This window comes from Marmota marmota, unplaced genomic scaffold (assembly GCF_001458135.2).
Source record: "Marmota marmota marmota unplaced genomic scaffold, marMar, whole genome shotgun sequence".
NCBI classification, from domain to species: domain Eukaryota; kingdom Metazoa; phylum Chordata; class Mammalia; order Rodentia; family Sciuridae; genus Marmota; species Marmota marmota.
Genome location: NW_026000174.1, coordinates 62819244 through 62842734, shown reverse-complemented (window position 1 = coordinate 62842734; position 23491 = coordinate 62819244). Strand labels below are relative to the sequence as shown.

The 23491-nt window shown below is 38.7% G+C and overlaps 1 protein-coding gene across 1 annotated transcript; it reads right to left on the bottom strand.

Annotated features, from left to right (window-relative positions):
- Positions 1–2719: 2719 nt before the first annotated feature.
- Ms4a14 (membrane spanning 4-domains A14) lies at positions 2720–22718 on the bottom strand. Its single transcript, XM_015506731.1, has 6 exons — positions 22581–22718; positions 20645–20773; positions 16947–17000; positions 14451–14600; positions 9663–9761; positions 2720–4585 (listed from the first exon to the last, which is right to left on the bottom strand). The coding sequence occupies exons 1-6, from the start codon at positions 22716–22718 to the stop codon at positions 2720–2722; spliced, it is 2436 nt and encodes an 811-aa protein (XP_015362217.1).
- Between the last annotated feature and the right edge of the window lie 773 nt (positions 22719–23491).

Genomic DNA, 23491 nt, shown 5'->3' with positions numbered 1-23491 from the left:
ATGCAGGTGGAGGACCAAGTCTCATAGGCTATAGATCTAATTAGCCAATTTTGGGAACACACATAGCATCCTTGTAGCCTATCACTGTTTTTCTTTTTTTCACCTGATTTTAGTAGCTTTCCCTGGGTAAAAGTCTACCCCAAACCTAGTGGCTTCCAACAACTACTATTGTTACTTCATTGACACTTCTATGAGCCATACAGTTGGTTATTCTAGTCCTGTTCAAACTCGGCTCATCTCTACCAACTTCTCTCACACTTGAGTTGTCAACTGATGGAGTGTCCAGAGTTGGATGAATTAGGATATCCTCGGTCATGTGTCGGACAGTCAGCAGACTCCTGGTTCTCTTCCAATTCACAGATGCTTTTCATCTGAGTCATATGCTAGTGTTCCCTCGGCCTACACAACTGTGTAGATAGTCCAGGTTCAAATGTAAGGACATAGACTCCACGTCTGTGTGGAAGGATCTGCACTGTCAAATTGCAGGGATATGGATAAAATAAAAGGAATTTTTTTGTTTGTTTGTTTTTACATTCTATCTTGTCATCTCTGGTATTTCCCATAGAGATCAGATCTTTATTTGAATTTCCTACTGTCACCAATGTGATCAACTTCTAGGCACTTACCAGTGAGAACATTTGTAAACACTGCTCATTCCCTTAAAATTTCTTTTCTTTGAATTTACCCTTTACTCACTCAATTTTCCATGGACATAGAATCCTCCTGGCAACGATCTTTCATAAAACTACCTGATGCTAGGTTAGTATTCTCTGAGTTTAGCAAACTCTCCTCCAAAACACTTCATAAGGTATTATTTTACCCTTACTACCCATGGCTTAGCTGTACTCTGTTATCAGCCAGGCTATATGGGCAATGACCAAACAGACTCCTTTTTACCCTGAGACTCCATATCATGTCAGGAATACTTCTCCCATGGGAAAACCCCACCTTTGTACCCACTAATAGTTACCTACCATAGCATACTTGGCAACACAAAATGGCAATTTTTATACAATGTAAAATTGTTCTCTCTTTGGTTCCCATTTTTCTTGAATAATGTACCCTGTCAGAGATTGGTTGTCTACACATTAGTAACCATTCTCTAATTTGTCCTCAACTAGGGTCATCTTGACCTACTTCCCTTCTGCATGTTTGCTGCTATGCCAATCCGGAAAGTCCCGTGGGAAATACCAATGTATCCATTGCTTTGTTTCGCTAACTGCACCATTCTGCTTCTGTACTCCTGCTTGCTTGCAGGTATGCCAACCCTGATGTGGTTTTTGCCTTTAAATACCCTAAAATGTTGACGCCCCAGACTGTTTTCTGCAGAGACAACTTGGTCCTGTAGGAAGCAGTCCTGGCCGGTCGAAATAAATACTCTTTAATTTGGACAAAAGTGGGACTTGGTGTGTTTTCTGAGACACTTGCCCCACAACACTTTAGACGTTTTCTGGTTTATTCCCCCCACCCCAAGCATGATGACTAGAATAACATTCTCATAGTATCTTACAAATGAAGAAAGATAGCTTATTTATTATGTTTTAATTCATACAGGCCAATTCTGGTGATGCAGTAAGAATCAAATTTGGGAGTAAAAAAAAAAGTCTAGACACAATTCCAAGTCCTTTTATTTTCTAGTTATAGTATTACTTACTGCAGCTGGAGTTCATTTTTTTTAAGTTTCTCATCTTTCTCTGTTTTGCAAAAGATCTCCCCTTTAAAAAGATCCATCTCCATACTGAAGAGTTCTGGAGGACCAACTGTCACTTGCTTAGGAGTCCCCAAATCCTCTAGGTTTTTTTTTTAATTTAAATTACAAATAAATCTAGATCTTCTCCTCTGAATGATAATGATACAACCTAGTAAATCTCTGGATATTTCCAGATATTTATTGGAAAGGGCAGGTAGATCTGAGAGGAGGAAAGAGAAAAAAATGGAGGATAATTGATGGCTTTTGATAACAATCTCTTCACAGAAATGAAATTATGTTGGGCTGAGAAATTAGGAGTGAATACAGGTGTATGAAAGGGACCTAGAGCAACACTCAGGACATTACAGGTGATTGTATTTTCTCTTATCACAGCTGTACCTCTGCCCTTCCCTTACCCCTACCTTCCTGTCTCTAGGTGTGTGTTGTTCACCCCCCTCCACACATCCTGTCTTAATTGTCACCTTCCATCTGGTTGAACACTGAGTCAACCTAGGGACTATATCCTTGACACAAGTTCAGGGAAGGAGAATAAATGGGAGAACCGGAAACACCAAAACAGGAAGGATGGGGGTGAGTTTTATTCCTGACTCTTCTGATTCTTGAACACCTCTAGATCCTGAAAACTTCTTTCTAGTTGACTTTCTGACTCTCTCTAGGACACAAAGGAGGAGGCCAAAAAACTGTTGGCTCCGCAGGAAAGTAGTCTATTAAGTGTTAAGTTCTAAAATGAATTGGCGATTATAAATTGAAACAGTAAATATGACGACAAAAGTTGACATGCGATTTATTCCTTCACTCCCAGAAAATTCTGATATAGTATTAACATGCCATTTGTTGTCATTTTATTCTAATAAGAATGAATTCTTTGGAGTTTTCTGCGTGCTCTTCATCTTCTGGTGAGCGAATTAGATGGCGACCACAGTTGGGAACATAGGAAAGACTCTGTTCTTCTCCTTCATTTAGCTTCTCTTATTGGGGGCAGTGTGATAGTTGGGTAGATTCTGCCTGTTAGTCAGACTCTTCAGATTGCAGTTGATCTTTTGACCAACATGAGCTAGAAGTTATATTCAGATCTTTGTATGAGTTTGAGCTAGCTGAAGCATAATGCTGTACCTCTTGTTCTGAATCTATGTTGGACAAATAGTTTAAATCTGTGTCTTGTACTAAACTGTGGCTAGAAGAAGGTTGGAAATCTGGGTTCATTTCTTCTAGTTGCAGATTCGTTGGTTTCCCTTCTTTGATGTCTTTTATTGGCTTATCTTCTTCTAGTGCAACTTTGGACTGAGTCTCTTTTTGATCTTTACCTTGAAATTGCCTGCTTAGGTTATATTGGGCTGGAGTGCCCTGGGATGGGATTTCCTGGCACAGACCTTTCTGCTTTAGAGATTGTTTCTCTAAAATCTCTAGAGTCTTCTGGTGTAGGGCATGCTGCTTTTCTGATTGCCAGTCTCGTGCTAGCCAATCTTTGTTTCTCCTACCTTGACCTCTCCAGTCTTCAGATTGCTGGTTAAAGTTTTGCCAATTCTGTTTTCTACATTGCAGAGATGGCTTTGGGAGGAATTGCCCATCTTTGTGTTCCTGGCTTGAGGTGTCCGAATCTTGGTACATCTGCTTTAAAGGTTTCCTTATTTGAACTTGCGGGGTATTGGCTTGCCTATTTTGAGATTGTTCCTTTGAGGATTCTTCCTCTTGAACCTGCTGATCTTCAGCTTGTTTGACTTGAGTTTGTTTCTTAGGGATTTGCTCCATAGCCACCTGCTGTTCTTTATCTTCTCTATGTTTGGATTGTTCCTTTGGGAATGGCTTCCCTTCTGTCTGAAGATGTTCAGCTGACTCCTCTGAGAATTGTTCTGTGGTTTGGGTATATTTAGCTTGCTTTTTTAGAGACTGCCTCCTTGCAGATAGCCAGGCTTTGATTTTCTGGTCTAGGGATTTCCGTTTTAGAGGCTGTCCACCTTTGCTTTGTAGGTCTAAAGAATATCTCCTTGGGGATTGCTTGCTTTTTCCTGGCAGTTCTAAGGAAAATCTCTTTCGGTGCTTCCCATCTTTGGGTTTATGGAATGAGAAAAAGTGTCTTGGGTGTTGGTCCTGAGATTTCCATTCCCGGGTCTGTTCCATGACTTCTGCTCGAATGTCTCTATATAGCATTTCTAAAGATTGCTGGCGTTGAGGGGGAATGCCTTGTGGTTCAAGATCTTGGGATGGCTGTTTTATCTTAGAGGACCTTATGGAATAGGATGGGGTGGCTTGCGCTGACAGAGCATTGTAGACCATGTCTTGCGATGTTGTTTGTGTGGATGTTATCTCTTGGAAAATTGTGTCTTGGGATGGTCTTTCTTCAGTGAGCACATCTTGAGAGGGCATGTCTTCAAATGTCAGATCGAGAGATTGGCTGATATGTGATGGTGGGGTTGCATATAGCATAACTGGCTCAGGAGGGGCTTCTATTAGTAGAGCCTGAGATGGCAAGTCATCAGCAGGCAAAGCTTGGACTGTTTGCACGGGCGGGGCTAGAAAATCTTTGATGGGTAAGGCTTTTTTCTGAGGTAACTGAGTTTCTGTTTGGGTGGATTGTGTCATAACATATTGCATGTCTTGATCATTCAGATTATCCTCCTCTGGAATAGGTGCAGAAGATGTGCTCTTACTACCCTTACACTTATTACATGTTGGTAACATGCAATGGTGGACTAAAGGACTTTTTAAAACCCTTAACTTGAAGAAAGAATAGCCTCCAATAAAAACAGTTTGTCTGTTTAATGTCCTATCAATCCTAGGAGATTCTTCTTGAAGCTCAAATTGTAATACAGTATTTTCTTCTGGGTCAAGTTGTTCACTATTTGGAGTAACATCTGAAGGTAAGAAAAACACAACCTATAAAACCAAGGGGAGTTGGCAGCATTAATAAGACAGAATCATCTTTGGTGTTATTTTATTTTGGCATTCTAAATTATCTTTCATCTCTGACTTAAGATGTTAGGTTGGAAATTACATCTGAACGAGGAGTCATCAAACAAATACCCATCAACTTATTAGTATTGTTTTGGACAGTGATAACCCCTTATTATCTCAAATACTGAACCAGGCCATTTGACTAAGATTGCTTCAAATATTTTCCCCATCCTTGATATTACAAACTTCTAAGACATTTTAAATCACCTCGTCAATATTCACATATAAAGATTTAATCTATAAAGATTTATTGGTCATATGGGTGAACTAGATGCTATCCATCAAAATGACTAAACGTGAGTTTTGTCCTTAAGGTGCTCACAATTGTAGGTAGAACAACATATAAGTAGATAACAATAAAACCATTCAGCAAGTGCTATTATTATAGAAATAGACACTTGGTGCTTTATGAGAACATAGACGATGACCTAATTCTGAGAGAATAAGTGCATGCTTCATAAAAGAGGTGATATTTAATCTACATCTTGACAGATGAGTAGAGATTCCTCAAGCAACAGATAGACAGGAGACAAAATCCAGATCATACAAATAATGAAAACAGAAGGTTGGGACAGAGCACGGTGTGATGGCATGTGGGAGGCAGGTAGATATTGTCAGATGGTGTGCTAGGCTAGAGAATTAGGATTTGTATATATGTTGTCTGTATATACATTGCTCTTGTTGAGAGATCTACTGGAGTTTTTTAAACAGCTATGTGACACCGCCTGATACAACCTTTGATCAGCGCTTCCCATTCTTTTCTGCAATGATATGCTGCGACATCTTATGATGATGATGGAATTGTCATTGCAACCTGGCCTGCTGATTTTTATTAGCCTGTTCCCATTCTGAGGTTGTTCATAGAGTCAGAATAAACTACTTGTTCTATGAAGAAGTGATTGGAGCTCAGTGATTAAATGAGTTACGTTGGCCTAGTTGGTTAATGGTAGACCAAGAATGAAAATCGATACATTCTCTTACTCTATACATTCCTAGTACCCATCCTCCCAATTTGTTTTCTACATTTTTATTTTATCTCTATTAGCACACTATTTATATGAGGATACATGGGATTTCTGTATTTTCATTAATCTCCACCTAGATTTTTGTTTAATTTGCTGAAAGAAAGTTTTGGAGACATGAACTATAATATCCCATGTATTCAAGCACTTAAGTGTTATGATTTAAAATTGACTCATTCTTAAGCATAACTAAGTGATGATCAAAGCACTAGAGGAAGTTCTAAAGTCATCTGAAGTCATCATTATAACATCCCTAGGAGGTTATTATCTTTATTTCCCAAGACTAGTGACACACAGTTGTAAACCCACACATGGCAGCAATGGACTGAAGAGAGAAACCAGAGAGAAACCACTGCAAATATGACCAATTCATTTTCAAAAAGAACGCCAAAATCATTCCATGGAGGGAAAAGATAGTCTTTTTTAACAAACAGTGCTGGGAAAACTGGACATCTACAAGCAAAAGAATGAATTAAACAAACAACATGCATAAAAATTAACTCCAAATGGATCAAAGACTAAACTTAGGAGTGAAACTTATAAAATTCAAATAAGAAAAACTTGGGAGAAATATTCATGACTTTGGATTTGGCAGTGATCTCATGGATATGACACCAACACCATGAACACAAGAATAGATAAATCATATTTTGTGAAAATCAATAATTTTGTGCATCAGAAATTACTGTCAAGAAAGTAAAAAATAGCCAGGCATGGTGGTGCATGCCTATAATCCCAGTGTCTTGGAAGGCTGAGGCAGGAGGATTATGAGTTCAAAGCCAGCCTCATCAAGGTGCTAAGCAACCTCAGGGCGACCCTGACTCTAAATAAAATACAAAATAGGGCCGGGGATGTGGCTCAGTGGCCAAGTGCCCCAGAGTTCAATTCCCAGTACCAAAAACAAAAAAAAAAAAAGTAAAAATAAAAATAAAAAGGCTAGAAAATGAGGTAAAATATTTAAAAATCAGGGCTGGAGTTGTTGCCTGGTAAAGCACTTGCCTAGCACATGCAAGGCCCTGGGTTCAATCCTCAGCACCACATTAAAAAAAAAATAGAATAAAGATATTGCATTCAACTACAACTAAAAAAAATTAAAATATAGAAAAAAATGAAAATCATATATCTAATAAGAAATTTATAGTAAGAACATATAAAGAACAATACCATTCAATAACAACAAAAGCAAACAACTCAATGAAAAAATGGAAAATTTGCTATAAGAGATTTTTCTCCAAAGAAAATATGTACACAGCCAATAAACATGAAATTTTGCTTAAAATCACAAGTTATTAAGGACATGCAAATCAAAACCATAGTGAGATACCACTTCACACCCATTAGGATGGCTATTATAAAGACAAATAAACAAAAAATAACCAGTGTTGGTGAAATTAGGAGTGACTGGAATCCTTGTGTACTGCTGATGGGAATGTAAAATGGAACAACCACTGTGGGAAATAGTTGAGCACTTTCTCAAAAGTTTAAACATAGAGCTACCATATGACCCAGCAATTCTATTCTTAAGTCTATCTCCAAAGCATGGAGTTAGGCTGATATTTGCACACTAATGTTCATAGTGCATTATTTACACCAGGAAAAATGTGTCTTTCAACAGATGAATGGCTGAACAAAATTTGTTATATATGCACGATGGGATTTTACTCAGCCATAAAAGGAATGAAATTTTCCATATGTATTACAACATGGCTGAACCTTGAAAACATTATACTTGTGTAGTCAATTAGGCCAGATGCAGGAGGATAAATGTTGCATGATTCCACTTACATGAGGTATCCAGAAGATAAAACAGAGATTACCAAGACATAGAGGGGAGGGGAAGAGGAGGGATTTAAAGCTAGTGTGTTTGTGTGTGGAATGATGAAAAAGTTTTGGGGATAGGAAATGCTGAGGGTCATACAGTGTTATGAATATATTTAATGCCTTGAATTGTAGACTTACAAATGATTTAAATAACATTATGTAATGTATATTTTACCATGATAAAAATTATTCTAAAGTTCTAGAAATTGAGATAGTATGTGTGTGTGTGTATATATATATATATATATATATATATATATATATATATATGACAGTGTGTAATGCCTAGAAGCATAAACATATTGACCTGTGGGAAAAAAATGAACTCCCAAAGAGACCTATTGAGTAAGTGGTCAGTTTTCAACAAAGGGACCAAAGTAATGGAGAGAAAGAATTGCATTTTCAAAAAAAATGATGTTAGAACAACTGGATAACTCCATGAGGGGGTGTATGCATTAATTCTACCATTACCTCACAACTGGACACAAAAGTCAACTCAAATGCATCATAGACCTAAACATAAAGGCTGAAACAAAAACTCCTATAAGAAAATACAAAAGAAAGTTTTATCATGTATTTGTTACAACACAAAAAAGACTAAGCAGAAAAATAAATGTTAAATTGAACTTTATCACATTTTCTTTGGAAGAAAACATTAAAAAGATAAAAGGCAAGCAACAGGCTGTGAAAAATCATAGCACTGGCATGTTAAACCCACTAGACTAGCCAAATTATTAGTACTACTGACAAATTCAAGTGTTTGTAATGATAGGGAGCAACTCCACCTATCACGTATTGCTAATGAAAAAATGGTACAATTGTTTTGGAGAGGTGTTAGTCATCTTCTTACTTTCTTTCAAATTCTGGGTATGAAACTCTAAGAGAAGTGAAATTATATGTTCATATAGATGTGAATGCAAATCTTCATAGCAATTGATTGATATAATAGTTTAGAACCTTAAACAATCCAAATATCTATCAAAGGTAAATGAACAAGCCCAGCATGGTGGTGCATGCCTGTAATCCCAACTACTCAGGAGGCTGAGACAGGAGGATCTCGAGTTCAATGCCAGCTTCAGCAAAAGTGAGGCAAACCTAAGCAACTCAGTGAGACCCTGTCTCTAAATAAAATACAAAATAGGACTGAGGATCTGGCTCATTAGTTGAGTGCCCCCGAGTTCAATCCCCAGTACACTCCCCACACAAAGGTAAATGAACAAATTTGGATATACCCAAGGTTTCAATGGATGCAACAGCATAGATGAATCTCAAAAGCATGTTTCTGTGTGAGAGCAGCCAGCCAGAGAAAGTTCTCTGAGCTCTCATGTCTATGACATTTGGGAACCTCATAACTAATCTAGGTGCTGAGGACATCGACTACAAAAGTTTCAAAAAGTAAAACTTTTAGGCCGAAAGGATTGCACTGTCTTGATTGTGATGGCAGCAACACAGGTGTATACAGTTTGTCAAAGATCACTGAATAATCTTTGTAGATTCTACTGCCATGGAGTTGATTAAAAAAAAAAAAACAGAAAAAATCCTGCCAAACACAGAGCCTGGACTGGTATTTATAACTTAGAGAGTGGGCTGTGGAGCTGAATCCCCGAGCCAGACTCTTTCGAAGTTCTGTGATCCTGGAGAGGTTATTTAACCTCTTGGTACCTTGGTTCCTTCAAATGTTAAGGTGTTCTCATAGTGTTAGTAAAATTAAGTTGATGCCCAGTGATTACGATAATGACTGACATATTAAACATTTAGTCAATATGATGATGATGATAAATGGTAATGCTATCGATATTTTTTTTCCACTTCTTCTCTGGCGAGAGAATGGTCTCATACCTTCTTATTACCAAGTGTAAGCTTTCTGTATCCCAGTAATATGGGTTCCCATGAAGTCTGACATTTCATATGTTTTGGAAGGAAGATAAGGAACTGTGTATGAGCAGAAATGACAGAATAGCAGATAGGGAAAGAAGGGAAAGCAGAGCCATCCTCAAGGTGGGGGTGCCTTTCAATCCTAAGGTTGTCCCTCACTGATCTTCCCAAATTCACAAGTTTCAGTTCAGCATCTGAGCTCTGCACTGTTCACCAGTCCACCAGAAGTCACCTTAGAGTGTCCCCACAGGACTCTGTTCACACAACAACATTAAACGCACCTCATCTGAACTTGTACATAACTTGCTTCTGAAGGATGCGATAGTCACAGAGATGCCAAGCTCTGCTATGGTGATAATTAATAAGATTGACAAAATTCCCTGCAAATAAGGAGGAGAAATGAATGGCAATTGGAATGAAAGCTGTATCATTTTAAAGATTTAAGTCCAGAACCTCTTACACCCTCTAAAAACAAGTTTGGGTAAACTCATATTTTGGATGGTCTTGTAGCCCTTAGATATTGCGTAATTTTCATATCTTTCTGATAAGGCAGTGGTAACAAATTCCAGTACCTATGGGGACCAGGATACCATCTTGAGCAAAACAGGAGGGGAGACGATAGGGAGTAATGGTATTCATAGAAGGCATCCATTACTCGATTCCAGCCAATTGTTGCCATGTGGAAATATGGGCACTGTGACACATGATTTTTTTTTTAACTCTCCTAAGGAAGCTATATATACACACTTTTTGAAGTGAAATGATTTTCTAGTTATTTGTTCACTGGTGTCAGTCACAGAAAACACATCTGCAAGCTGAGTATGCTCAAAAATCAACATTTTACACACTTCCCTTTAAGGGAATGTTTAGATTGAGAGGCAGCATGGTGGAGTATGGCATCAAAAGTTTAATCTCTTGAGAAAGAAAAACTGGGCGCAAGGTTACACTTCCCCTTGGGCAAGTGACTGAACCTCTCTGAATCTTGGTATCCTTGCAATATACCCCAATGCTTAGATATTTACTATTTGTTTATAAAATTCAAATGGATGAAGATCCTACTATATACAATTTTTTTTGGTATGTGGTGCTAAGGATTTAACCCAGGGTCTCAATGCATTGTAGGCAAGCATTCTACCACTGAGCTACATCCCTACTGCATGTAAGTTATTGGGTTCAGTGATGGACCATGAGAGATTTGATCCTGGTTTTATGAAACTTGCATAGTTGTAAAGGAGGCAAATGCTAATAATTAATTAGATAATTGCTTGAGTAAATTATAGTGGGTTCTATGAGAAGTATGGTGGGTCATACACGGTTATAAGGGAATATGTGACCAGGTCTGAGAGTGGAGGTGTGGTAAAGAAGGACTTCTTTAAATAAATGATGATTGAACTGAGATTTAAGTCTGAAGGTGAGTTTATTAGGTAGATGGAACAGGGTGAACACTAGACTGGAACCATTCAAAGCAGGAAGAAGCTGGTCTTATGATCCTGGGTGAGTGAGATTGCAGGAAGTGGCTGGTGTGTGCAGCAAGAAATTACAGAATAGTAGATAGGAGATATATATATATATATATATATATATATATATATATATAATTTTTTAAAATGCAGGCGCAATGCAATCTAAGTCTTTGGGAAAATGTATGATTGTTCTGTGACCTTAAAATTAGGTCAAAAATTAATTCTTCCAGAGGGAAGTGGGGAGGGGAAAGGAATAGGAGAGAAAGTGGAATGATTCTATCATAACTTTCCTATGTACATATATGAATACACTACAGTGAATCTCTATGTCATGTATAACCACAATACTGGGATCCTAATTAGAATAAGATGTATTCCATTTGTGTATAAATAAGTTAAATTATACTCAACTATCATGTATAACTAAAAAGAACAAAAAATAAAAATTAAAGAAAAAAATTAAATTCTTGATGTTGATATTAAATGTAAAAATATTATAATGTAACTTTTTTGTAATGTAAAACTAGTATTTAGTTCACTGTAAGTTAAAACATTAAAATCTATAAATTACAGTGTTTTAAAAAATGTAAATAATTTATCAAGAGTAGTTTAAACAGTATTTGCCTTCATCTTACTTATAATAAGCAGTGAGCATCTTTCCTATGCCTTGGCATAGGAGCCCCAAATTTTTATCAGTTTTGCTTTCAAGGTCTTGAAATATCTCTGAGGGTTTGATGTGAAGGGTTTTTATTGGCATCACTTCCTCTGAGGTATGTTCATCTTTTGTTACAACCACTTTTATCATTTATGCCAATAGGTTCACCTTCACTAAGTTCCTCTGTCTTTTCTAGAACGGCCTCTTGAACAGCAGCAGTATCATAATTCCTTCCCAGCCCATTCTATCTTCTAGAACACTGCATTTGAATCCTTCAGAATTTTTTGGACAGTAGAAATGCCTGTATCTTAGAATCTGGGTGTAAATTTCATAGTAGTGCCTTTATCTGAACTTGTAGCTTTACCAAATAGATTAATATTAATCAATTCATGCGGACTTCTGAAATAATGAAACCAGTCTTTACTGGAAGTAAAAATCTCATTTTCAGTTTCATTGTAATTACCACTTTCTTTCAGTGCAACAGCTAACCCCAGTGTTTGGGTCTGAACGCTAGCTAACCAAACTGGGATCTGTTTTTTGATTAGTCTTCAATTTTGGCTGTCAATGGCTTCCTGTTCCTAGCACAATTTAAATTAAGATATGGAAGCAACTAACTATACTTTCAATATTGTTCCCACAATAGCTTCCTGCAGGCCCAGCTCTCAACTGTCTCTGCTTTGCAGTTGCCACTTTTGAATCTTCTAATGACATCCAGGTTCACTTCCAGCGTTATTAATTTTCATTTCTTTGTGCTCTGCTATCTTTGTTGACCAATTTCTTCTTTGGAGTATCCATTTCTATAAACTGTCAAATGAGTTTAGTCTCTGGGAGACGAGAAGGCACTAAAACTTGCACTTTGCTCTCTGCAAGTGAACTAAATAAATTTTCAGTGACCAATCACCATCAGCCTTTGAAAGAAGCAAAGTGGCTGATCTCTGAGATCTGATGTACATCCTTTATTTGCAAAATAATTCGTGAACTAAAGAGCTAGCAGCAAAATTCATATAACTATTTTCAGTTACTACTATGGTAACTAAAATTTTAAGCACTTACTATGGTAACTGATACTTGTGCATATTAAGACTACCTGTACCTAAAAAGAAAAAAAAATCCTTATTTCACAAACGTCAACATTTAATCCTTTATTGAGAACTATTAAACAAGTTTTGTCCTGGACCAAATAAAAACAAAGCTTCTCTCAAAGAGTGCTAGTTTCAAGACCAAATTACTTGACAACGATAGAAAAATGTTTTAAGATAATTTAATGAAGAACAAATTAGGATTCATAGATGGTCCAAAAATATTCTTTTGAGAATTGTGACTCCTTTTTTCATTTCAATAATGTTGAAGTCTTCAAAGAGTGAAGTTCTTATTACATATAAATCTTCAAACATGATGAATGATGTGCTCTAAGAAAAACAACCTTTAATTTTAGTCTTTCCCTGAATATTTAGAATAATTATCTTCTAAGATCCACGTCTTTTCCCGTTATCTCTGAGAGTCAATTCCTTGATACGAATCTTTTTGGCTGGAATCTCATTTCCTGGATTCCCTCAGGGTAGCAAAGTATCTTTCAGAAAAGGGTTCTTTGAATTACGAGTCGGAGCATGCGCACTTCGCTCAAGCGCCTCTGGAATCGGTTTGAATGCCAGCAGCTCCTACCTTCTCTCTGAATCAGAGAGCCGCAATCCCATCAGCATGTCTCAGATTCTCCTTAATTTGGGCTCCTCCTCTCTGCTTGGCATTCTCAGAATGGGCCTCACACAAGTCGTGATGGCCCCGGATTGATCCCAAGTAGGAGAACCGGGAGGAAAGCAATCCAGTGACAGCTAAACCCACTAGGCCAAGATCTTGCATTCAGTAATGGATGACTTTTTCTTTCCTTCCTTAGGGAGGAAGATAGCTTCCAATGGCATTACTCCACTTGCATCCTAACTTGTTCCAGTCTCCTTAACTTTCTAAGTCCCAAACCTTCAGGTCGCAGCTGGTGGAGATAAGATGAACTCTCAGGACTTACCTGAGAAACTGCAGGGAAAGGCCTATTGGAATCTTGACATGGTTAAAAATAATCCCGTTAATTATTTATGAGGTAAATATTTAAAATTGTATCTCCGTTTCTTGGTAAGGATATATCTCATTTGCCTTATTAAATAAAATTCTTGCGAATTATATAAAACCGTGTATATCCTAACACTCTTCAAATACCCCACTTTTTAAACTGCTTTTTGTTTTTATTGTTCACTTAGTAAATTTTTTTCATCATTTTTGTTCTATATTAATGATGAAAAAATAAATCTTTTAAAAAGGCAAAATTGAATCCAATTGATGTTAAATGATAATTGTAATACCTAAAATGATTGACCATCGCCACTGCACTAGGTACTATTTTAAGTAATCTTCATAACAATTCCATACGGTAGGCATTATTATCTTCATTTTCCACATGAGAAACACTGAGACTCAGAGAGAATACCGTTTTAGATCAAGGTCATAGGCTTACATGAAATAAAGCCACAGTTAAAAATCCAGAGACATTTGATCATAAATCATCTTAACCGTCATCCCACAGTGTGGGATGGGTCAGTTGACCATTGCTCTCAAAGGTCAGTTCAAGTGTTGGCACTGTTTCAATTATTGTGATAAAAATCAGTGCATCAGCCTGGTTTGGTGGAGCATGCCTGTAATCGCAGGTTGAGGTTGAGGCTGGAGGATCGAAAGTTCAAAGCCAGCCTCAGCAAAAGTGAGGTGCTAAGCAACTCAGTGAGACCCTGTCTCTAAATAAAATGCAAAATAGGGCTGGGGATGTGGCTCAGTGGTGGAGTGCCCCTGAGTTCAATCTTTGGTACCCCATAACCTCCAAAAAATAAATAGATAAAAATCAATGCATGGTTGCATCATGGACTCAGCTCAGATAAGATTGAACAGCCCTCATTCAAAATGAGATCACTTACAATGAAAAATGTTTTACCGAGGACACATGATCCATCAAGGGAAAGCATCTGACAGAACTTGTGTTGGTGTGTGAAGCTGATGAGGATGAGAGCAATCCCGGCCACTGCCACCGCGGAACTGATGACATTCATGGTAACGATACCTGGGATCTGGAAAGCAGTTTAAAAAGTAACAAAATAAATAAAAACCCAATCAAACCAAAAACACCTTGGAAGAAACTCTTCGTGGTTTTCACTTTCTACACACCTCTCAGGGATGAATTACTCTAGCAGGTCAGGGTGATAGGAAAGGTTGATAAGATAAATTCTGATTCATCAAAGTCAGAAGATGAATCAATTTTAGAATCAGCCAAGGATATATTCTATGTTTATGTTGAATAAAATGGTCATTTTATCTCAGTAAACCATCATTCATAATCTCTGAGTGGTGTAGTGTATTAGAAAATATCTCAACTTGGAAATTAGACTTGATTTTGGATCCTCATTTTGTAAGAACCTTGTACGAATTACTTAGTCTCTTGGAATTTCAATTTCTACCTTTTAAAATGAGAATTACATTGCCTACCTTTACAGTAGTATGCATTTATTCATTTATTTCATAAACATTTAGTGTGATCCAAATATGTGTCAGGCTGCAGAGATCAAAAGATCATGGGGCTTACATGGAAATCTCCACAAGATTCAAACATAACCCACTAAATCACTAACATATATTTGAAGATGGTTTGAACTGGGATTTAAAGATGTCCTTTGTTGATCTCAGTGTCGGATATGGAAGGAATACAAAGTTCAATTCCTTTTATTCAAGCCCATTATTTTTGGAGAGGGAGGAGGAGATATACATATACGTTTGAGTTCCTTCAAAAGAAAGGAGGGCATCTTATTCTTTTCTTCAAACCCACTCTCAGCACTGATCTTGTTCCTTTAAAGGCCAAAACAAAACTTTCATTTTAAATGTGGCAGATATTTCCTGTGTCTGTATTCATAGCATTGTGTGTGTCTGCTGTGGTGGGAAATGCTGATACTCTTATACATCATGCCCTTCCTGGGGCTTAGTGTGGCAAGATTTGAAAGCATACTTATGACTTCATGTCTACCAAGTCATTTTTATTGCAAGTGAACTTTTTTTATTTGGTAGAAAATGCAAAGGGGCATACAGATATGCCATCTCTCCCAAATTTCATTTCTCCATTCTCTCTTTGTCTCTCATATGATAGTTCATAGACTGAGGTCTCTGGATATGCAAACCCTTATGTGTATTGTGCTTTGTAAAGAGCATACCCAGTTCGAGTCTCATCTGATCCTTATTACAGGTTTGCAGTGTAAGGTGCTGCATCTCTCATTCCCATTTTACAGATGAATGAGATTCAGAATTAAGTGATTGTGAGTAATCTCACTGTTAGAAGAGCCAGGTCCTCTGATGCCCCCCATGCCATCCCATGCCCTGCCATCTGCATAGCTCTCCTTGAGTCAGCCATAAGTTTACCTTCACCTTAATATAGTTCTCAGCTCTGGAAATAAGTCAAGACTGAGAAGAGAACAGCACGTGGAACTTCAGTGCATTGCTAGTGTTTATTTCCACAGGAAGAGATGGGGGTGTTCATCCCCTTAGGACTTCTCTATGGCTTCTAACTATTCCCATAGGAAGTTGGTGGAGAACCATAAGAACAGAGATAAGATGGCTTTAAGCGAAGCCCACATCTTCAGGACTTTAAATAAGATCAGAGTGGTTAGAGGGGAAGAAGAGGAAAATTCAGTATCAGCATGCCTTTAACTAAATCCTAGTTAATTCTAAACAAACAAACAAAAACAGAACAAACAACCCTAGAAGTTGGTACTTTTCCTTTCAAGCTGACACAGCCATGGGTGGGGTGCCTTGATTCAGTCCTAGAATCATGCAGCATCAATGCCCAAACCCTTACCTCTGGACCCTGGGCAATCCTGAAGGAAAAGTCTCTGTTCGTTCGTATAGGAGGTGGAGTTGGGGTTGGAAAGCGGGAATTACTGGGTTCCTTGGTTGGTTTGGTTGGAGAAAGGTTTCTCAGTCTTGGTGCTGTAGAATTTTTAGTCTTTTTTTTTTTTTTTGACATGGGAGGCTTCCTAGACATTTTGGGGACACTCAGACATTAACCCTGGCTTCTACCTCTTAGATGCCAATGGTACCCCTACCCAGTTTGGACAACCCAAAATGTCTTCAGACATTGTGAAATATTTCCTGGGGGTGGAGAAAGGACAAAATTACTTCCAGTTAAGAACCATTTAGTTACATGGGTATAAAATGATTTCCATTAATCAACATTTTGAATTTACTTGATCAGAGAAATGTTAGCTAGTATACGAATGTGGGACTAAGTGGTGGCATTGACAAATAGGAATGATGGAAATTGCAAGTTTGATGTATAAATATCTTCCTGAGACACATCTCAATACTAGAAATATTTACAAGAAAGTAGCAAATAGAAGATAAATTACATAGAAATCACAAAAGTGACTTACCTGGGTATTTTTTAATTTCTCATTGATTACTGTGACGCTTCCTGTAAGAAAAAACTGTCAAGAAGACAGGAGACAAAAGTTAACAGGTGATGTATCTGACCACTTTACAATCCAATTTCCTTTGGTTTTACCAACTATTTGTCTGTGAATCTCCCAGACAATACAGTCTTTCCACCTGAGTGTTAAGGAGATGGGGGATAGGTACCAATGTAAGCGTAATCCATGGTGGACTTGCTCAGTACCCACACAGGCTCTCTGCCAGAGTGATCTGGAAGAAGCAGGCTCAGAAGACACCACACAGATATTTGGCTCAGCTGGTCTCAGAAAAGAAAGGAATTCCTGGACTTTGGGCCTGGAAGAGGGGAGGAGAGGCTGTGTGTGTTCTGAGTATCAAGGGAGATTTTCTCAGAAAAGACCCCCTAATTGCTCTTATGGAGACTGAAACCTAGTATAATCAACCCAGCCACTTTTTTAATTTTCAGAAGCATGAAGAGTCTAGTACCACCCAGGAAAAGTGAGAACTCTGCCGCCCAGGGTGGAGACCCTTATTGTTTTAATGCTCAGAGGATGAGAACCTCCTCTGTGGGAATTAACATTGGCCCGTGAGATTACCTGGATCTTAGAGTCCAAGGTCCATGAGATAAGAAAATCACCTTGGTGCCTTCCTCTGCTTCACCCCCATCCCCATAAGATCACCAAGAGCTGTCAGCTTTGCCTCCAAGTTCTCCTCCAAGCTGTCTGTCTGTCCTTATCTCCTCTGCTGTTCAGCTAGTTCAGGGTACCATCTTCCCTTGCTGAATTACTGCAACCTCCACTTAACTGATTCTCCCAGGTTTGCTGTTATCATTCTTGGATTCATCTCCCATTAAGAAAACACAATCATATCTGCAAATGTCCCTGCCCTTTCAGAACAACCAGTGGATTTTCCTTCCTCTCCATATTCAAGTTTCCATCCTTAACCTGACCACAAGAGCAGACACAGCCTGACTCCAGCTTCTGTGTGGCCTCAGTTGGGCGGGACAACCATGACTCTTGGTCTTCTTTGGGGTGATTTCCTGACCTCAAGCTCTCAGGTCATGCTTTTTTGTTACCCGGGAACACTTTTCTTCAATTTCAGCAGTGAGTACCTGTGTGGAAAGCACCTGGTATCCCCAGGCCAGATGATTTCTCCATTAAAACCTCCCCTAGCTCCTGGGAATTCTCTTAGAGCATTGAGCACAAATGTAATAACCTATGCCACCTCTCTAACTTTTGCACTACGAAGAAGACAGTTATGTGTTCAGAAAACCTTTTTCCCATGCAGAGTGGATATTTAAAGGACAGCAGGCCAAAACCCCATTGCAATTCATGTGTGCAGATTATACGGAGTCTCCCGGAATTCTGTTGTGCAATGGGGAAGTGGGGAGCTGGTCCCTTTGATTTTCTGCAGTAGAGCATGTGTGTTTGAAAAGCATGCCCAACATCATATTGTTTGTGTTGGGAAAGTGAGAACATGACCAGTCATTTCTGAAATGCCAATGACAGAAAAGGCATGTTGTGTTTATGCTTATCAAAACTAGACAAGGATGCCAAAAACATTCACTGGAGAAAGGAAAGCCTATTCAACAAATGGCTAGTAAAACTGGAAATCCATATATAGCAAAATGAAATTAAACCTCTCTCACCCTGCATAAAAATCAACTCGAGGTGAATCAAAGACTTAGGCACTAGAACAGAGACCCTGTGGCTAATAGAAGAAAAAATAGGCCCAAATCTTTATCCTGTTGGCCTAGGATCTGACTTCCTGAAGAAGACTCCTAAGACGCAAGAAGTAAAATCAAGAATCAATAAATGAGATGGATTCAAATTAAAAATCTTCTTCCCAGCAAAGGAAACAACTAATAACATGAGGAGAGAGCCTACAGATTGGGAGAAAGTCTTTACCACATGCACCTCTGATAAAGCAATAATCTCTAGGATATATGAAGAACTCAAAAAAACACCAAAAGCACAAATAACCCTATCAATAAGTGGGCTAAGGAACTGAACAGACACTTCACACAAGAAGAAATACAATTTATCAACAAATATTTGAAAAAGTGTTCAATATCTCTGGCAATTAGAGAAATGCAAATCAAAAGTACTCTTAAGATTTCATCTCACTCCTGTAAGAATGGCAATCATCAAGAATACAGGCAACAATAAATTTTGGTGAGGATGTGGTGAAAAAGGTACACTCATACATTGCTGGTAGGACTGCACATTGGTGCAACCACTACAGAAAGCAGTATGGAGATTCCTCAGAAAATTGGGAATGGAACCATCATTTGACCCAGCCATTCCACTCCTTGGTTTATACTCAAGGGACTTAAAATAAGCATTTTATAGTGATGTATCCACATGAAAGTTCATAGGAACTCAATTCACAGTAGCTAGACTATGGAACCAACCTAGGTGTCCCTCAGTAGATGAATGGATAAAGAAAATGTAGTATATTTACTCAATGGAATATTACTCAGCTTTAAAGAAGAGTGAAATTATGGCATTTGCCAGTAAATGGTTGGAGTTGGAGAATATCATGCTAAGTGAAATAAGCCAATCCCACAAAACCAAAGGCTGAATATTTTCTCTCATATGTGGATGCTAATTCACAATAAGGGGGAGCCACTAGGGAAGAATAGTGTTATCTTAGATTAGGTAGAAGAAAGTGATGGGAGGGGAGGAGAGGGGATGTGGGGATAGGAAAGATAGTAGAATGAAACAGACATTATTACTGTATGCATATATGTGACTGCATGACCAATATGATTCTGCAACACCTATACTCAGGAAAATGAGAAATTATATCCCATCTATGTATGATATATCAAAGTGCATAAATGTATTCTACTGTCATGTATAACTAATTAAAACAAATAAAAAATTTTTTAAAAGAGAGAGCATGGTTTTCCAATACACACTGGTCTCATTTTTTCCTTATTTCATCTGTTCATTGACTGATTCATTTAGTCACTCATTCATGTATGCATATTTTGCCTTAAGCAACATTCTAGATTCTGAGAATATAACAAGAAGTGAAATGGACAATGTTCTTGCTCTCTTTGAACCTATATCCCAGTGTCGAAGCTCTAGTGGTTCTGTCTTTAACCATGTGGTGCAAGATTGGGAACCATAGCTGTGGAGATTGGTTAGAGGTAGCTATAATATACTCAGAATATTATTGATATCTCTAGGATTACTTCCACGAGTAGCATTCATAATGTTGTCTCTGGGGCCAAGAAGGAGGTTCAACTCTAATAATCTTAAATTCTCCTTAAGCTATGAGAGTCTGTGATTCTAAGAGCACCAGCTATAAATGTTTGAATTAGTACCTCATCTCAAACTGAGTTTCTCCATTTGCAAAGGAAAAAGTAAGATATTTTTTTCATTTAACCTCCCAGATTGGACGTGAGGAGCAAATGATGTTATTATACACCCACGGGCTTTGGAAATGTAAGCAGTGAACACCTGGGGGTGGGGTTAGTTATTCCTGTGATAATGGAAGCACAATGTCCAAATGGAGTCATTTTCTTTGTCGTGGAGGGCACTTGCCTTTTATGGTCTTCTGGGGGTAGGGAGGGGACATATTTTTTTTCTGAAATCCATTATCCTAGGACTTGAATAACTTCAGGTCACACTTTATAACCATTTCTCCAAAGATCCTAATCCACCGTACTCACAATAAATGCTCCCCAGAACGGATATCCCGAGAGGAAAACGAGGGGGAATATTTTAGATAAACTGATGTAACCAAATAGAAGTACAGTTCCAAGGCCCACCATGATCAGAGCAAGCAAGATCTGGATACCCTGTGAAGAAAAAAGGTACCTGAGGTTACCAGTGCCCCGCCCCTCTGGTCTGTCCCTGAGCCACAGTGCACTTCCCTCCTCTGAATACCTTTCTCTGTAATTGCCCCCCGCCCTCAGGTGCCCAGGAGGCTCAGCTCAATCATCCCCACTGCCCCCGTCATTCTTGCCTGAGTCCTTGGGAATCAAATCCATCACTCGTGTCCTTTATTATTTCCTGGATTCCCTGGTAACACAAACTTCTCTCCTCTCAGACAGATTGGAGCACATGTCTGACCAAAGCTACACTGAACACTCTTTGAGGACACGGACTTCAAACTGTTTACTTTAAGCATTCTCCCATCTGTAGCAGGAGAGCGTATGATTTTTCCTTACCATCTGCCCTTTCACATTTTTTCACACATTAAATACAGTGATCTCTTGGTATCCAGGACACCTGAGACACCATCATGCGAAGACACTCAGGTCCCTGAGGTAAAATATGTATCATTTGCAGATAACCTGCACCCTCCTCCTGTGTGCCTTCGTCATCTCTAGGTTACTTAGGAATGCTATATACATAGTTGTCATGCTGTATGGTTTAGGGGACAGCAAGAAAGAGAGTCCACTTGTTCAGCACAAGCATGGTTTTCTTTTCAGAGTATTTTCAATCCCTGGCTGGCTGAATCTGTGATTGTGGATCTGAAGGTATCAAAGGGCCATTTGTATATGCTTTTGGAGTTTGACTCATCCCTGTTTCCTGAAAGTTTGTGGAATGTACTGGGGTGATGTGGTGTCTTCTCACCCTTTCATCCAGGGGCCTGGCTAGAGGTCATTATAACCCACTCAGCCTGTCAGGCACATGCAGAGAGATGGATACCATGGTGGTCTTAGAGGGGCAGTGGCTCCTCTTGGGGTCAAACTTCTCTGCTACTATTTGTGGTTTTGTGCCCAGGCCATACCTCTCTGGCAGCACACTTTAGTGACTTTACTATTGGACAAGGATATGGCTATGTATGCAACTCTCCCCGGGTGTGTTTATGATGAAGATTTTTTTTCCTTGTGGGTATGTTTATCTGTATCTCACTGTAGAGCTTTGAATAAAGATTTCAAAGGACTCCCGACACCTATACAAGCACAAAGGGAAGTCTAACCTCTCCTCTAATGGCTTCTTCACTCCCAGGGAGATGGTCACCACCACACACTAAGGTCACTTCCTCAAGGAATGTTTAGAAAAATTGCATTTATGTCCTGCTTCCCCTCTGCTAGGATTCAAAGACCAGTACCAACTCCTCATGAAATAGCTCTGGGGTTTCTCAGGACTAGAGGTGTTGTTAATTAAAGACCTGTTTCTCAGAGTTAAATAAACCCTCAAAAACATTTCTAAGACCTGAGACAAACTGTGTGTTTTGAAATAGAAGTTTTATTTTGCATATTTATCAAAATATATTGACTACATGTTGGTTCTTATGCTGATGATCCAATTCTTTTTCAAAATAATTAATTCACTAATTAGTTAATTTATTTTTCTTTCCACTCTTATTTACTTGGTGCATTATAGTTGCACGTAATGATAAGATTTGTTGTTATGTGCGTGTGCATAACATAACGATATATTTTGGCCATCCAAATCCTTATACAAGCAAATGCCCTAGAAGCACTGCTCAAGACTCAACGAGAAGGATACACCAAGGTGAAGGATGAGGGAGGAAAGACAAAACAGAATGGACTCCCTCCTTGAAATCATCACACAATGATGCCTCTGCAGATGTACATGGAGAATGGACTCTTTTCTCCTCATCAGGAAGACCCAGGATGGAAGAAAGCTTACCCCCAAGATTTTTGGCTCTCCCTTTAGGAAATCCAGCAGAGAGACATGAGGCCCGAAGGGAAGTGCTGCCAATACAGTTTCGTGTGGGTGTACAGTGATGACATCGGCCCCTCTTTTCTCCTGGGATGACTCCCCCATGGTTCAGTGGTCGAACGCATGAAGAGATTGAGTGAACATTGCAGCCACACCTTCCCCACCGGTGTCACACGGAGTCCATAGTAAGGAGCCCTGGGAGACTACTGTGCCCAGATGCTAGAACCACAGAGGCTCAGTCTCTGAGTCATAGAATCTTAGGATTCTAGAACATAGCCAGCCCCATTATCTTCTTGGAGAAGGAAACAGTTTTTAAGAAAGCTTTTTCTCGGGTCCATTTGTTTATAAACACATAGTAACCTCAAAATAGATGCTTTATGCAAAAACAAGGGCTTGTACTTATATAAGTTTGTGACCTGTGGCATATCCACTGTGTTTCAGGCACCCAAGAGTTTGTTTTGTTTTAACCTGCATTAGTGTTTATTCTTCTAATAGTTCTACGGAGCTAACACTGAGAATAGAGAGGTTAAGTTGCTCAAGGCTACATACAAAGGAATAGTAAAAGGAGGCAAACTCTACTTCTCTGAGTCCAAAATCTATTGTTACTACCTTATCAGGCTTCCATTCTCCTTCAAGAAGAGTTTCCCACTTTCAGTTGATAATTGTCTAATGGTCTAACCACGTACTTCAGTACTGAACTGTGACTCTATTTTTTCCTGCTTTTATTGAGGTATAATTGACAAGAATTATACATGTTTATGGGGTAAGTGTGATGTTTTGACATACGCCTGCATTGAAGAATGATCACCCTCAAGCTCATTCCCATAGCCATCAACTGACATTGTTTTTTTTTCCCTTGTGGTGAGAACATTTAAGAT

Excerpts from the sequence above, each read along its gene's own strand:
- Ms4a14 (XM_015506731.1), bottom strand. The coding sequence starts at position 22,718 with ATGGGGGAGTCATCCCAGGAGAAAAGAGGGGCCGATGTCATCACTGTA. Across the intron at positions 20,774-22,580 it reads GAGAGCCAAAAATCTTGGGG|GGTATCCAGATCTTGCTTGC; the intron begins GTAAGCTTTCTT and ends TTTTCTTCACAG. Across the intron at positions 4,586-9,662 it reads TATGTACAAGTTCAGATGAG|GTTGTGTTTTTCTTACCTTC; the intron begins GTGCGTTTAATG and ends TTGGTTTTATAG.